This window comes from Rana temporaria, chromosome 7 (genome assembly GCF_905171775.1).
Source record: "Rana temporaria chromosome 7, aRanTem1.1, whole genome shotgun sequence".
NCBI lineage: Eukaryota > Metazoa > Chordata > Amphibia > Anura > Ranidae > Rana > Rana temporaria.
In genome coordinates this window covers 83174441-83188084 of record NC_053495.1, presented here as the reverse complement: position 1 = coordinate 83188084, position 13644 = coordinate 83174441, and the positions used below count along the sequence as shown (strand labels likewise).

Below are 13644 nucleotides of genomic sequence, written 5' to 3'. Positions count from 1 at the left end.
TTCTCTGTTCGGAGACTTCATGGACGCTATGCTTTCTTCTTAGACAGTGATGCCTGATTTTTGTATAATGACTTGATGATCCCTAGCCCTGTCACATTTTTATTTCTAGTGCAGTCTTACTCAGCAGTCAAATTTTACCCACAAAAGGCATTCTTCTGCTCAACCCTTTTGGTCCTACCTCCATGTACATACTATATGAACAAGAACTTTTTCCAAAACGGTCTGAAGTTGTGGGGAAAATGGAGCTACTTGGAGAGATTAAGTGATTTTAGCTGTGTTACCTAAAATTATAGGCGTTTAGTCACAAAGACTAGCAATTCAAACGGTTGCAGCATTGTGTAATCATGTGGAAGCAGTCCATACTACATGCTAACTGTTTAGCTTGCACTATAGAAGGACTTTAGCTAATCTGTTTGGCAATTATTTACAACTCAAATTGATAATGTGGTGGAGAGACTAACAATTTGTGGATAAAGCTATTTTAACTGTTTAACATTTGCTTTCAAAATGAACACCCTACGGCAACTACAGGTATCAAATGGCTTATTAAACAGCCACTATAGTGCAAGCTAAACAGTCACTTATTTTCAAAAGACTTGTGATTTTTTCCTTTTTAATACATATATATTTATATATTCTAGGTGTTTCTGTAAGAATGCCACAAACCGCTGCATATGTTGTAAATAATGGAGTGCCTATGGGCTCTGCACCACAGCTCACAGTTCATCATCGCCCCCCACAAGTAAGTGTAAAAACAGCTTGACTGCAATGTCTGCTATTCAAATAAGACCAATGCTGTGCCTTAAAGCTGGTAAAACTACCCTTTGATCTGTACACATTGAAGGTCTTCTGGCTATTCAGAATGATTGACTACAAAATTTAATTGGAACTGTATGTTGGATATTGGCTTAAACAAAGGGACATTTTATGTTTAATTGCCACCAGTGATTTAAAGTTCTGGGTTGAACTGGATGGACTTCAACTTAGGTGCAAGATATAATCAAATAATTTGGTTTCATGCAAGTCCAGAATTAATAGGTACTGTGCTAACCTGACTATATTGAGAAAACATCAGTTTTGACCAGCACCTTTTTGGAGGTTATGCAAATATAACACTGTTTCTCAAATTTAGGGTTATACTGCTGGATTGGGCACAGGTGAACACTGTAGGATTGTCCTGGCATGCCTTAGGCCCCTTTCACACGGGGCGGATCAGTAATGATCCGCCCCGTGAACCTCCGCTTGCTCAGCGGGGATCGATTCGTTGATCCCCGCTGAGCCGGCGGATGACAGGGCGGTCCCCGCACACTGTGCAGGGGCCGCCATGTCTTTTCTCCACTCTCCCCTATGGGCGGAACGGATGAACACGGACCATCTGTCCGTGTTCACCCGATCCGCCAGACGGATGGAAAAGTGGGTTTCTCTTCCATTCATGGGCGGACACCGCAGCCTTTTACCTTTAGGGTTATATCCGCTACCTTCAGGAGAGTTTAGGCAGAAACAAAGCACTTTAAGTGTTAACACTTTCCTCAGTGCAGCTCCTCCCAGGGGGCGTGGTTCCCCGGGTATAACCCACACCCTGCTCTAGCAGCTTCCAGTTTTTTTCTGCCCAACGACAGGAGAGGTCAGGCACTCTAGAGTCCTTCACTCTGGAGATTTTTTTCTTGCGATTTTCTCGCTTTTTATTATTTTTAATCCTGTGATTCTTCTATCAACAGACGAGTGGGTGATAGGCTGGGTCTTGTCTCTTGTAGTCCCCCCATGTTCGGCCATCGAGCGTGTGCCGGCCCTCAGGTCAGCTCTGGGTCGTCCACGACAGGCCCCATTGCTCCAGGGGCGGCCGGGGAACGCCATGTTCTAGGGCACACATATGACCGGTCTCTATGGCCTTGTCACAGTGTGTCTGGCCGACAGCCATGCCGTTTATGCGGACGTTGGTTCTGTCTGGGATACCTCAACCGGTGGTCGCAGGACGGGTAAGTAGTGGCCCCTTGCTCAGGTAAGGTGGTATGGCTGGAAATTTCCCCTGGGAGGTCGACTGAGGGTTTGCCCTGCTTTCCTCTCTCCCTTATTCCTCTCCCTCCTTTCCCATTTGGGTAGCGGCTGTGAGGGGGGGGGGGTTTCACGGGTCTCTTTATTACACCGGGCCTGTGTGTTAGCGGGGGCTGTGTGTGTTCACTGCTGGGCCTTTTGTGTGCTGCGCTTAATATGGCTGCGCTGTGGTGCTGTCACTTTTGGTGCTTTTTAAATGCGCAACGGCCGCCATATTGCCGTAGTCGCGTTTTTTTATGGCTCTGCCATTTTCCTGTGGTCCTATGGCATTTTTTTCCCCATATGGCGGCCATCTTGGATTTCGTTTGGCCTCGTGCGGCCGTTCCAGCGCTGCAAAAAGACCGCGAATCCTCAGGGGACAGACGCAGCGCAGCCAGGTTCTCAGCACACCTTAGACTTCTTTCCGCTCACGCTGCACTGGGTCGGGGGGTGGTGAGTTTCCCTGGGGGCCCCCATTCTCTGTTGTAACGGCCGGGAGGTGACGTGGGTGTTTTCTGCTTTGCACTTGGGTGACACAGCGGTGGGGCATTATGGAGCCTGGGCCAGGTACTTCTTCCCCAGCAAAGCCTGAGTTAACCCTTGCTGCCCCTCCCGCATCTGCTGAGGAAATGTCGGTGGCGTTTTTCTCGTCAGGTTTGAAGCGACTGGTGGCCAGATGGTGGGTATATTAGCGCCCCCTCCCTGGCCTGCTTCTGGGGATATCTCTGACATGGTATCTGTATTGTCAGATGATGCGGGCTTAACCCACGCGGACAGTGTGAGCGACTCTGCTTCAGGGTCGGCTACTGATAGGAATTGTTGGAGCTATTTCTTTATCGTACATCACGGGACACAGAGCAGCATAGCCATTACATATGGGTTATATAGTGTACCTTCAGGTGATGGACACTGGCACTCTCCGACAGGAAGTTCCCTCCCTATATAACCCCCACCCATAGAGCAGCGATGCTGAGCAGGATAGGTTTGCCTATGTTATGCTGACACAGTGACACCTAGTGGCCGTTTTTTTGTACACACCTTACTAAAGAGCTGTTTAAGCTCATATTTTCTCTAGAAAGCCGGTGTACTAAGTAGCAGTCAGAGTACTTTTATTATTAGGTGCTCTCCTAGCCCAGCATTAAGGGAAGCAATATTAGGATGTGATTAAGCCCTTGGGGCACAATATTGTTATCTCTTGTTAGTAGGGTTGTCCCGATACCACTTTTTTAGGACCGAGTACAAGTACCGATACTTTTTTTCATGTAGTCGCCGATACCGAATACCGATACTTTTTTTAAATGTCATGTGACAGTTTTCAAACCACAATACAGACTAAGGATATTTTCTTTAGAATTATGAAGAACTCTAACTCAAGACATTATAAAAGAATAAAAATGAGTAAAAATGAATAAAAATGTTTTATTTGCTTGTCACGCAGTAGTAAAAAACTCAAAGAATTTTCATAGAACATGTTGATAAATACAAAAAAAGTATTCTATTTAGGTATCGGGAGCATTTGCGCGAGTACGAGTACTCCCGCAAATACTCGGTATCGGTCCCGATACCGATACTAGTATCGGTATCTGGACAACCCTACTTGTTAGGTTTTGGGAAGTTTAGTTTCTGTCTAACATTACCCTAGCCTAATTTTTTCCTCATTTATTTAAATGTGTGTTTTTCTCCAGCTATTACAGTTGGTTGTATATTAGCGGAGTATCTCAGATTTGTTTATTATGGCTCCTAAGGGTGCAGGGAACGCTAAAAATGCTAAAGGTGTTAAAAAGCCAAAGGGTTCCCCATCGGGCTCTGAGGATATTCCCCAAAATCCAGCTGCCCCTACCTCCCCGGAGGATCCGGAGGTTGCTGCCCTGGGTGAGCCAGGGGGCACCTGGTGTGCCAGTCCCTTTTGGTTCCAGCTAACCGCCACACACTGAAAATGTGTTTCCTTGTGTTCCTTCTTTGGACAGTTTGTCGTACAAGGAATGGGATACACCGCAGACAGTTTTTGTCTTTATGACCCGTTTTCCCTTTGTGGGGGACCTTTTTAGTAAAAGTGGGTCTCTCCTCCGTCCGTGGACCCTCCCGTGTCCAGGTTGAGCAAACCACCACATAGGCCTGTGGATGGGGCTCCTACCTTTAAGGACCCCGCGGATGGGAGAATGGGGCTGTGGCCTGCTCCATCTTCGCAGTAGTGGGTTCGGCTGTGAGACCGGTTTTGGCCGGGGCTCTGGTGTCACGGACTCTGACTGTACGGGCAAAGCTTTTTGCTGCAGGAGCTGGAGTCACAGGGTGCTTCCGAGACCTGTAAAGGACATGGCTGAACAATTGGTTCAGGGTCTGAAATTTGTCTGTGAGTCGGTCCTGGTTACGCTCTTGCTTTCCAGGGCTTCCGCCTATGCGGTGGTACTGCGCCGCCTTGTGTGGCTGATATGCTGGTCTGCAGGCCAGTCTTCAAAAAAGGCCTTGGTGGATTTACCCTTTAAGGGTGAACTATCTTTTGGGGCATCCCTGGATGGCATCATTAAGGATGCCACGGGTGGTAAGAGCACGCTGCTCCCACAGTCTAAGAAGGGCAAGGAGCCTCGCCATAAGCAAGGGCCCTCCTTTACTACCCCCAAGCGTTTTTTCGCCCGCCCAGTGCGGTGAGAAAAGGTTTGCAAGGTGCTAAGACCCCCGCTGCGGGGCAGTAGCGCACCTGGTACCGCAAGCCCAACAAGTCTGCGGACAAACCTGCTTCCGCCTGAAGGTCTGCCCCCGCCCGTGTCTCAGGTGGGGGAACGGCTTCGCGGCTCGGTGGAGGTCTCTGCTCTCCGACTGTTGGGTTTGCAAAGTAGTTTCCTCGGGGTACAGATTTTTTCCCTCCAGCTTCCTTTGGTTCGCCGGCGGGCTCTGTCAGGGACTGTCCAGGATCTTCTGGTCAGGGGAGTGATTGTGCCAGTTCCCTCGATGGAACGGTTTCAGGGGTTTCACTCCAATCTGTTTGTAGTCCCCAAGAAGGAAGGGGTCAGTCCAATCCTGGACCTCAAAGCCCTCAGTTGTTTTGTCAAAGTGCAAACATTCAGGATGGAGTCGATTCGCTCGGCGATAGCTGTGCTCCATCGGGGGGACTTCATGGCATCCTCGGATATCATGGACGCATACCTGCATGTTCCCATATGCGCAAAGCACCAGGGATTTCTGCACTTTGTGATCGGGGAGGACCACTTTCAATTTGTGGCCCTCCCGTTCGGCCTGGCTTCGGCACCACAGGTTTTCACCAAGGTGCTCGCCCCGATGCTGGCCCTGCTGAGACAGCGAGGGATCGATATCGTGGGGTATCTGGGCAACCTTCTGGGAGCTTTCTCAGGCTCGGAATTAGAGGACGTGTCTATCTCGTGTCAGACTCTCCAAGAGTTCGGCTGGCTTCTGAATATCCAGAAGTCAGTGTTGGTTCCGTCTCTGTGTCGGGAATACCTAGGGCTAGTCCTGGATTCCGCGGAGGCAAGAGTTTTTCTCCCAACGGAGAAACTCCAGACACTGCATTCTGCGGGGCAGCAGCTGTTGACCCAGAAGTGGTCGTTTTTTCGATTCTGCATGAGGGTTCTGGGTCTGGAGGTGGCCTCTTTCGAGGCAGTTCCTTATGCCCAATTCCACACCAGGGAACTACAGAAGGAGATTCTGTCACGTTGGGACAAGCTCCCGTCTTCTCTGGATTACCAGATTCAGTTGAGTCAACTGGTCAAGTCTTCCCTGGTGTGGTGGCTGACGACGCCGGTGCTTCGGACCGGGAAGTAATTTCTACCTTGCCACTGGACCGTGGTCACGACAGATTCCAGCCTCTCTGGTTGGGGGGGCGTTTGGGGCACCCTGACTAGCCCAGGGGCGCTGGACTCAGGAGGAGTCCCGCCTGCCAATCAATATACTGGAGCTCCGAGCAATCCAGCTGTGCCTTGCCAGGTGGTCCCTGGATCTGCAGGGCCGACCGGTCAGGATCCAGTCCAACAACGCCACGGCCATGGCGTACGTCAACCATCAGGGGGGCACACGGAGTTCAGCTGCAGCGACGGAGGTAGCGCACATCCTTCGGTGGGCCAAAAGGTCCGTTCTGGCTCTATCGGCCGTGTGCATTCCGGGGGTACAGAATTGGCAAGCCAACTACCTAAGTCGCCAAACGCTAGACCAAGGAGTGTGGTCACTCCACCCGGAGGTGTTTCAGAGTCTGTGCCCAAAGTGGGGCACTCCAGACATGGTCCTTCTAGCGTCCCGTCTCGATCGGAAGGTGCCACGGTTCGTGGCCAGGTCGAAGGACCTGTGGGCGGACTCGTTGGTGGCACCTTGGGGTCACTATCGCCTGATTTACGCCTTACCCCCTTCTTCCTCACCTGCGCAGAGTGGAAGCTGTAGGAATTCCAACAATCCCGATCGCCCCAGACTGGCCGCGCCGCTCCTGGTACGCGGGCCTGGTGCGTCTGGTGGCAGACGCTCCCTGGCGTCTACCTCTGAGAATAGATCTTCTATCGCAGGGTCCTATCTTCCACCCTGCTTTGCAGTCGCTGGCTTTAACGGCATGGCTGTTGTGAGTCAGGTACTGAAGGACCGAGGCCTGTCAGGCTCGGTGGTCTCTACCATGCTGCGTGCACGGAAGTCTACCTCAGGTAGGATTTACCATTGTACTTGGAAGGCCTACATCTCTGTGTGAGGAGATGAAGTGGCACCCTCGTTCATACGTGGTGTCTAGGATTCTGCTGTTTTTACAGCGGGGAGTGGATCAGGCTATCGCCTTGAGTACGGTTAAGAGTCAGATTTTGGCTATGGCCGTTTACTTTCAGCGACCTTTGGCGGCACACTCCTTGGTGCGTACGTTTGTACAGGGGGTCCGACATGTCCGGTGCGCCATCCACTTCCCCATGGGACTTGAATTTTGTCCCTTCGGTGCTTCAGGATGCTCCTTTTGAGGACATCTGAAAGATCCCTTTGACTCTGTCACACAGTGTTTTTTCTGGTAGCATTTACCTCGATCAGACGAGTATCTGAACTGGCGGCCTTGTCTTGCAAGGCTCCCTATTTGGTCATCCATAAGGATAAGGTGGTGCTGCGGCCGCAGCAGTCTTTTCTCCCGAAGGTTGTTTCGGCTTTCCATATTTGAGGACATTGTTCTTCCATCCCTATGTCCTCAGCCGAAAGACCAGAAGGAGGCCACTTTACATTCCCTGGATGTGGTTCGGGCCTTACGTGTGTACTTATCTGCTACGGCTCCGTTCCGAAAGTCGGACTCACTGTTCGTGTCGGTGGCTGGTCCCAGAAAAGGTCTGGCAGTCTCGTCACCCACCATTTCTAGGTGGATCCGACGGGTTGTGCTTCGGGCCTATGCCCTGAAGGGGCGGGCGCCTCCCTTTCGGGTTACGGCGTATTCGACCAGGGCGATCGGTGCCTCCTTGGGCTTTCCAACATCAAGCCTCTGTTACACGTGTGTAAGGCAGCGACCTGGTCGTCGGTCCACACCTTTTCAAAGTTTTACAAGGTGGATGTGAGTGCATCTTCTGATGCCTCCTTCGGCCACAAGGTGTTACAGGCGGCAGTTTAAAGTTGGAGTTCCTCTGTTGAGTAACTCCAGTTTTGTTTGGGGTGTAGCTTGGTTTGCTGTGTTTTCCCACCCCTCGAATTTTTTATACACTGCTTGGGGACGTCCCTAAGGTCAAAGGCTGCTGTGTCCGTCCATGAACGGAAGAGAAAATAGGATTTTTGTACTCGCCGTAAAATCCATTTCTCTGAGTTCATGGAAGGACACAGCACCCACCCCTCCTTTTGTTTGTACTGCTTGTTACGAACTGGAAGATGCTAGAGCAGGGTGTGGGTTATGCCCGGGGAACCACGCCCCCTGGGAGGAGCTGCACTGAGGAAAGTGTTGTTAACACTTAAAGTGCTTTGTTTCTGCCTAAACTCTCCTGAAGAAAGCGGATATAACCCTAAGGTCAAAGGCTGCTGTGTCCGTCCATGAACTCAGAGAAATAGATTTTTTGGTGAGTACAAAAATCCTATTTTTTCCTCCGTCACACTTTGGCGGAGCGGGTCGGATGTCAGCGGGCATGTCACCACTGACATCCGTGGCTCCATAGAGGATCACGGAGCGCCCGTTCAGTTCCGCCTAAAAAACTGGCAGGCGGACCTGAACGGGCCACCTGCGTGAAAGAGCCCTTAGTCTTTTGCTTGTGTCTTGGAAGGATAGACATCTTTCTTCAGCTCTGCTGAGCCAAGACCTGATCTGCCTGAAGCATTTGGCTATCGCACATTAGTTGAAAAAATATTTTTTGGTCCTACAGGGCCCGTTAGGACTTTACGGACTTTTCCTTTGCACTCACTTTTCCAGTTATATATGAAGATTAGAAACCACCTACTGGTGGTTGGATTTTTGCTTTTCCAAAGCACTTGCTAGTCAGCTGTCAACTGTTACCCACTTGATGAGAAGTTTGTCACAAAGTTGTCCGTATCTACTGTGGAACCACCATTACTCATGTAACTATACAAGTGGGTACAAACTTTTTTTTTTTTTTACATTTAAGGACCCTACTGATAAGCATCTGGAGGCTTTTTCTAGGGCCATGTTCTCTTTAGACTCTTCTTTTACATCCAATTCTGGCTGTAGTTTTACACTCAACTATGTCTGATTGGACCAAATCCCTTAAACAAGATCTGACTGATGCCAACATTGACCTGCAGATCATTGATTGTGAACATCAGTTGTCTCTGGCTCTGAACTTTTTTTTATTTTCCCTGGGATGTCTATATTCCGGATGAAGAGCAACAGACACCTTTGGACAGCAGCACTTTTTTTTTTTGAGCGAGGGGATTTTTAGAATGACTAGCAGATTTAGATATACAAATTGAAGCCATACTACAGCTAACAAATTATAAGTTGATCCACAAACGCTTTTTTTGGGTTAAAATGTTTACATTAATAAAAGCTGACCAATGTAAGTTCCCCTGTCGGTTGTCAAATGGTTTGTCTCAACCTAAGGCCCCATGCACACGGGACGTGGATTGTCCACTGGCCAATATACAATATTGGGTTTTGTTCCCTACCTTGTTTTTTAACCTCAAATCCCCCAGTGTCTCCTCGGCATTGCTGAACTTCATGCTCTTTTTAGACTATGGACCAAAGGCCATCACTCCAATCTGTGCTTTTGGACATTTTCCAAGGATTTTACTCCAACCTGTTGGAATTTTCACCCCATATTGGACCTCAAGGCTCTGACGACTCAAATTAAAGTCCAAAAACGGAATCAACAAGATCGGTTTTCACTTTTCCAGGGAGAATGTTTGGCCGCAGTGGACATTAGATACCTGCTTACATCTACCCAACTTTGAGAAGATTTAAGCAGTGTGGTTGTGCTACCAGTTTGTGGTCTTTCCATTAGGCTGGTTTTCTGCACCTCGGATATTCATCAAGGTGTTGGTCCAGTTTCACTCTTGAGGTATCTAAATAGAGGGCCACTTGGATGACGACCTCTTTGGGGAGCAGTCGATGGGGGCTCTGGAGGACAAGGTGTCGGACTCTCCAAATGTTTAGGTTTATATGTGTCCTGAACTTCTAGAAGTCATTGCTGGTTCCAACCCTATTTTTGGTCCTGTGTAAGGGTCCTGATAAAGGATACACTGCTTACACTTCTAATTTTATTTCATCAGCATTTTTATACGAATACATACAATACTTTTATGTGGCAATCCAATATAAGCGTTTTATGTTGTTGCTGCCTGTCTGCTGGCCATCACTTTGCACAACTTCTGCATACCCTGCTTGCTTTGCAGTTTCTCTACTGCTGTTTTACTTTCAGTATTTAAAAGCGGAGTATGAGGTGTTCACTAATGTGATCCATAGGGTAAGTAGGGCCTAAAAAGCTTTGGCCATACTTCTCTAAGGATTACATATCCTATAGTACCTTGCTGCCTGCAAGCTGCTATTTTTATGCTTTAATCCAGGGGTAGGCAACCTCGGCCCTCCAACTGTGGGGAAACTACAAGTCCCATGAGACCTTGCAAGACCCTGACAATCGCAGGTATGACTACTAGAGGCAGAGGCATTATGGGAGTTGTAGTTTTAAAACAGCTGGAGCGCCCAGGTTGCCTATCCCTGCTTTAATCCATAGGCCTCCCTTCCAAATGTTGGTGGAAAAGATGAGTGTTCATGGTCTGGATGGCGGCCCAGGCTGTGGGTTTCTTTCTGCCATGTCGTCTTTTAGGAAGATTGATTTCCAGTTTGTGACTCCAGCTAGTTCGGCTTCTCGTTCACTGTTTCAAGGTGGCTCAGGTACCCATTCCAAGCTTATGGTCTCGAGGATCTGGCTTCCCCTACAGTTTCAGTCAAGACTCATTTCTCCAGGACTGGTAGTACTTGGACATTTTAGCATCAGGCCGGTTTTCTTAGGTTTGTCTTATTGCTAAAGTTTGAGTGTTTAGCACCTTGCTTCTACTTTTTTTGCCCTCGGTTTGTAAAGCTGCCACCTGGTCATCTGCTTCATATGTTATCTTTTGCCAGCATCAAATATATGGTCTTTCAGGTGGTTCTTTAATTATCTGCCATTCCATTGTTTTTGTTGGCCTGTTGGCTGTGTTGACCACCCATCAGCTGGACTGCTTTTGTTCTCGGTTCATGGTGACAGTGCAGGACCCCTGGCAGGTGTAATTGACGCGCTGGTGGCGGCATTGGACCAGTATTGTTTTATTTATGCCTTTCATCAACTCGGGGTGTTCCATCACCTGCTGCATAGGCTTGCAAGATAGGGACCGAAGGGATCTCGGTCATTCTAGTAGCTTCAGACTTGTCTGTGGTACACAAATTTGGTGTAGATGGTCACTAACTCTCCCTGGTGAGAAGATAGTCACCGCTCCAATTAGGTATGTGGATGAATCCGTATCCTCTCAGAGAAACCCAGGTGCCGGCAATGCATGAAGCAATTGTACAAAGAAATGTTTGGACAGCTGCACTCTGGAAAAACGTTCTCGGTTGCCTTTTATTGATAAGTTATCAAACACCATACATCACAGCAAAGACCGGGGCATACAGCTGACGTTTCGCACTACAATCAGTGCTTACTCATAGCTATGAGTAAGCACTGATTGTAGTGCGAAACGTCAGCTGTATGCCCCGGTCTTTGCTGTGATGTATGGTGTTTGATAACTTTTATCAATAAAAGGCAACCGAGAACGTTTTTCCAGAGTGCGGCTGTCCAAACATTTCTTTCTACAATAACTCTCCCTGGTGGTTGCCTCTATGGCATGACGACCTGGCCCCTGCATTACTGTCTCTGGCCTTGCATCCAAAGTCTAGTCTGCAAAAAACAGGGATGGGGATCCCATTCCCCATCCATCTAGCAGATCGGATGGTATCCGATGGAACTGGACAGGTGGTCCGTTTCAATCCGACTGCCTTATAGAGAATGTTGGTGTCTGCTCTGCATCAGCGGAGTGGACGCAGACCTGTCATCCGCCTGGTCAGCAGGAATTGGCAGACAGATCCCCCCCCCCCCCCCCGCTAAGCAGACCAATCTGCTTGAGAGTCCGCGCCATGTGAAAAGGGTCTTACCAGGAGTGTCCGGTCCATTAGGGGTGCTGGGGCGCCACCCCCCTGCAGGGCGCTGGACTCTTAGGTTCCGGAAGTGCACACTGGAATAAAAAAACTTTGCTTCTACAGGAGTTTTGTGTTCTGCCTGTAGAAGCAACTCAATGTTATCCTTTGTGTCCATACACATTAGGACGTTTACAGGCATATTTTTGAGAACAACGTTTAGAGGCAGGGAAAAACCTTCTCATTCACGTTTCTGATTGGAGCTCACTGGCAGAAAAAACGTAAAACTCTCCTAAACTCGTCTAAACTTTGTAAAAAAAATGCTCTATATGGATGTTTTTTACTCCAAAAAGAACAGACATTTTTTTAAGCCCAGTGTGCATGGAACCTTAATCTTCTTTTTTTTTTTTTTTTTTTTTCTGAATACTATTTTGGGGGGGGAGATTTGGGGGTCTTTGAGATATCAGAGGTCTGAACAGACCCCATATCTCTTTTTCTCAGACAGAAAGGGACTGAGGATAGTTTTTTTTTTTTTTTTTTTTCTCTGTAGCACTTTACTTGAGGAATCTGTATAAAGATTTCTAATTCAGAAAATGACGGCAGCAGAGTGATGAGTGGACGTGTGGAGTAATGCCCTCACTCTCCACACCCCCACCCCCGGGCCACGAGTGAGACTGCAAATGACTGCCGATGGAGAGAGAGCCTGAGGGAAGATGGCTGGATGCAGGCAGAGAGCAGGCTATGGCCGAACCGGACTCCCCGGGTGTAGGGTCAATATTACAAGCACTGAGCCCCAACCCTGTACAGTGTGGGGATATTCTGTCTTTGAAACCAAGTGGAGCAATGGAGGACCTGGAGTTGGATATCGGAGAACTCCTTAAGGCTCTTCCTACAAATACAGGTATCCTGCAGTTGATATCAGCGGTGGAGCAATCATGCCAACAGGCTAGGAGGGCCTTAGAGGACACGCGTGTACTGGCGCATACAGTAGAGACACTGAAAAACACGGTACAAGCAATAGTAGATATCGAAGACACTGTGAAAAGTCATGAGGAGATTCTAAATCAATATAGAGATAAAATAGATGACTGTGAAAACGGGGACCGTAGGCAAAATATTTGCATAAAAGGATTACCTGAAGCCATTCAGATGCCTGAATTGCCCTCAACAATTCAGCAGCTATTCTGCCAGATAATGGGTGACTGCACCAGATAATATTGAGATTGACTGACTGGGTCCAATGTATGCTAGTCAGAATACAAAAAGACCAAGGGACATAATATGCAAATTACATACATTTACAGTTAAACAATCAATTAAGAATGGCAAGCAAAAAATCTAAAATTAATTTTGATGGAACGTATGTATCCCTGTATCTGGACCTGGCACGTTGGACCTTAACCACTTAAGGACCGCCTCCTGCACATTTACGTCGGCAGAATGGCATAGCTGGGTACAGGTACGTCCTGTGCTAGTACCCAGCTGTGGGTCACGCGCCTGCGACCCGGTCCGAAGCTCCGGGACCCGCGGACTCTATCGCCGCTGGAGTCCCACGATCGGTCCCTGGAGCTGAAGAATGGGGAGAGCTGTGTGTAAACACAGCTTCCCCGTTCTTCACTGCGGCGGCATCGAACGTGTGATCCCTTTTTATAGGGATACACAATCAATGACGTCGCACCTACAGCCACACCCCCCTACAGTTGTAAACACACATGAGGTCACACATAACCCCATCAGCGCCCCCTGTGGTTAACTCCCAAACTGCAACTGTCATTTTCACAGTAAACAATGCATTTTAAATGCATTTTTTGCTGTGAAAATGACAATGGTCCCAAAAATGTGTCAAAATTGTCCGAAGTGTCCGCCATAATGTCGCAGTCAGGAAAAAAATCGCTGATCGCCGCCATTAGTAGTAAAAAAAAAAAAAGAATAAAAATGCAATAAAACTATCCCCTATTTTGTAAACGCTATAAATTTTGCGCAAACCAACCGATAAACGCTTATTGCGATTTTTTTTTTTTTTTACCCATAATAGGTAGAATATGTATCGGCCTAAACTGAGGAAAAAAAAA

General features: G+C 48.2%; 1 protein-coding gene across 4 annotated transcripts in view; it reads left to right on the top strand.

The window, feature by feature from the left end:
• LOC120945452 (activating transcription factor 7 interacting protein) overlaps nucleotides 1-13644 on the top strand; it is a 278332-nt gene that overhangs the window by 246134 nt on the left and 18554 nt on the right. For all 4 annotated transcript variants that reach the window (XM_040359610.1, XM_040359612.1, XM_040359608.1 and 1 more), the window contains one exon: nucleotides 642-742. In XM_040359610.1, coding sequence (XP_040215544.1) covers nucleotides 642-742 — 101 coding nt within the window. The remainder of the gene's footprint in view (nucleotides 1-641; nucleotides 743-13644) is intronic.